General features: G+C 37.2%; 1 protein-coding gene across 1 annotated transcript; it reads left to right on the top strand.

The window, feature by feature from the left end:
* Positions 1-1,512: 1,512 nt before the first annotated feature.
* Tsp_12972 (conserved hypothetical protein) lies at positions 1,513-2,652 on the top strand (the record flags this gene model as incomplete). The annotated part of the gene is made up of 3 exons (XM_003366601.1): positions 1,513-1,549; positions 2,061-2,353; positions 2,524-2,652. Coding segments are annotated over exons 1-3 (459 nt in total), but the record flags the coding sequence as incomplete, so codon positions are not given.
* Between the last annotated feature and the right edge of the window lie 235 nt (positions 2,653-2,887).

Genomic DNA, 2,887 nt, shown 5'->3' with positions numbered 1-2,887 from the left:
TTTCCTGCAGGATGGATGGTCAAAGTTGAGCATTAAAATAAACAGAACTCGAATCAGTATTTACACATACTCATACATATTCACACACAACTCATGAGCAAAATTACTTACTTTTGATGATTGACGGATGGTCATGTTGAAAATGACGTCAGATATAACGGCACTCGACTGAAAGGTGTCAAGAAAAAGTGCCGTTACATCATTCTTCTTGTTTCAGGATCCTTTGCGCTTGAAAAGATAGATATGAGAAGAATCGAATGTTGAACTTACTTTTGATGGCAGGAAAAAAAAGTAGAGCATGTTGCTAAAGAATTAATCCACCAATATAGTTGCAGGTAGCTTCAAATTTTCACTCTATGATAATGAAAGCTCACGACGTTAATGACGGTGCCAGTATCAGCAGCAGAAGCAGTGTCAACGACGCCACTACAGCAACTACAGTAAGCAACAATGAAGACATGAGCAACAGCAACAATAGTGGAACCACGGCATCAAGTGTTGCTGCCGTGACAAGTGCAACTGCGTTGTTGAACAAAAGTTTCACGCCGGTTGGTCCGAATCCCATCTACGTGCACGTCAATCCCGGCCAGACGTTGTCCCTTCGTCTTGGTAATGAAGTTCAACACATACCTGGTGAGTGAGTAGTGTAAATTTCAATATTTCTGCAAGCATCTCTGTGCAGCAGAAGAGGATAAGTTTTTTTTTTTGGAAAAAAATCCATAAAATATTGTTTTTCTATCCTTGAAACTTCAACATTTTGCAACAAAGCGTCTTTCAATAAATTGAGGGGAAAATTTATTTTTTCAACTGCCCTCTGCAGCTGACCAATCTCTGAGAAAGTTTTTGCTGTGTGCACTGCTGATATTTTTCATTCGTTTTTTTTTATTTCTTTTTTATTTGCTATTCAAACGCAGTATCTCACTCTCTCTTTCTCTCTTCACTAGATGGAATCGAGATGATTGATCGTTGGCGATGAGCATTGATTACGTAAATTATTTTTTTTTTGTCATTCGACAGGAGGGATAGGGGTATTGCAATTTTGAAACTGCATTCACAAATGTTTTGCAAATGCTCGAGCGAAGAAGATGTAACATGCGAATTTTTTTTGCAATTGAGTTAAACTTTTCCGAGGCAGATCATCGTATTTTTATTGTGCATGTTGTATATATATTTGGATTTGTAAGTGTTTGGACAACTTTTTTTGCACATCCAGTAATGGTGAACATTTGTGAGTTTTGTATTAGGAAGAGAAATTAATTTTAGAATTTGTTTCTTCTTCTTCTTCTTCTAATGCGCAATGAACAAACAGACAGCACGTTCGTCGTTCATTTCATTCACATACTTTTCGATGTCACGTTCAAAGAAATTTATTTCAGCTTCTCTAAGAAAGGGATGATTAATAATTTTTTCCTATAACCACTGAGATGCACTGTTTGTCAAAGCAGCAGTTGACATATTCATTCATTCATTCTTTCTTTCATTCATTCACAATTATTCATTGTCGGGCAAATAATGACCAAACTGGATGATGTGATGAATGATGATGATGGTTGGTTTCAGCTTATTTTTTTTCTTTTTTACGAGATATTATTTCCTTTTGTTCAAATTTTTTCATTCACGGGTTCATTTCAAATATGATTATTTCTCAATACTGTACAATATTTATTTATTTGTTTTTATGAAAATAATTTAGCTTCTGGTTTTTTATACATTAATTGGTTTGAAAAATTTTTTGTTTTATTCTCAGTACATACTCATAAATACATATGTAAGTTTGAGCTCTGTTGTTATTCAATGCAAAAATTGTCCTACTTTTTCTTTCGATGATTTATGACTTTTATACAGTATTTCAGTTTGCTGTATTTTTATTATTCATCTTTTTTTCTGTTATTGCTCCAGATTTATGTTTATACTGAATGTTGGGTTTTACGTGCTAGTTTAATTTTGTTTGAGATGGAAAGAAATATGAATTTTGGGACTTTTTTGGCTCGTGAAAAATGACTGGCTGATTCAACCACGACACTAGGGACGCGTTTTACTTTTTGTCGGACTATTTTTAGGGCCCGCAACTGTACGTATGGTTAGTGATCAGAATCCACCGTTGCCGCTTCCGATGAATGTTCCACCGGGTCATTTGGTTCAACAAATTGTTGACGAAAATGGTGCCTTACGTCACGTGATCCTTTCGCCGCAAAATCCACATCCGCCGATGCCGGCTGGACATCCGTATCCTTGCTTGGGCGCTGCATCTTCTCGCCATGTAGTTTCTGGTCCCGCTGCCGGCGGTGGCATGCAGTACATCCCCTTCGGTGCCAATGGAACTGGATCGACAGTTCGCTTACCCGCTGGACCGGTGAGAATGGATGGTAATTCTGCGGCCAGCTCAGCGGCGTTTTATCCACTACACGGTGATATTTATCCTGCCTGTTCGCCGTCCACTATGCCCGGAGATAGTAATTTGTTTTTTTTCTTTTTTGATTATTTTAATTGTAAATTTTTACGTTGAATAAATTATTTATTTAGAATTGTATCGCCACGGTTCAGCAGAACGAGGTTCGAAAAATCGAATGCATCATCGCATGGACCGACGACGCTATAATAATAATAATAATCAGCCTTTTCATTCAGCCCATTATCACGACTTTTATCCAGGTGAGAAATTTATTTGCAATTCCATTTTGCACTTTTTTTTTCTCTTCCTACACCCACTGTGTATATATTTGTATACTGTATGTTGCATGGTTGTTTCTTTTCAACTAAAATAGGGTACCGACACGACGAGCCGGAATATTATTATCTGGAACCGATCGAAGATCCCACTGTGTGCATCGAAGATGAGGAGATGACGAAAATTGTGGAAATGTTGTCGAAAATTCAACCACCCGAA

This window comes from Trichinella spiralis (genome assembly GCF_000181795.1).
Source record: "Trichinella spiralis strain ISS 195 chromosome Unknown Scfld5737, whole genome shotgun sequence".
Classification (NCBI taxonomy): Eukaryota; Metazoa; Nematoda; class Enoplea; order Trichinellida; family Trichinellidae; genus Trichinella; species Trichinella spiralis.
Note: the sequence above shows the minus strand (reverse complement) of the source record. Positions and strands in the feature narration are given on the sequence as shown.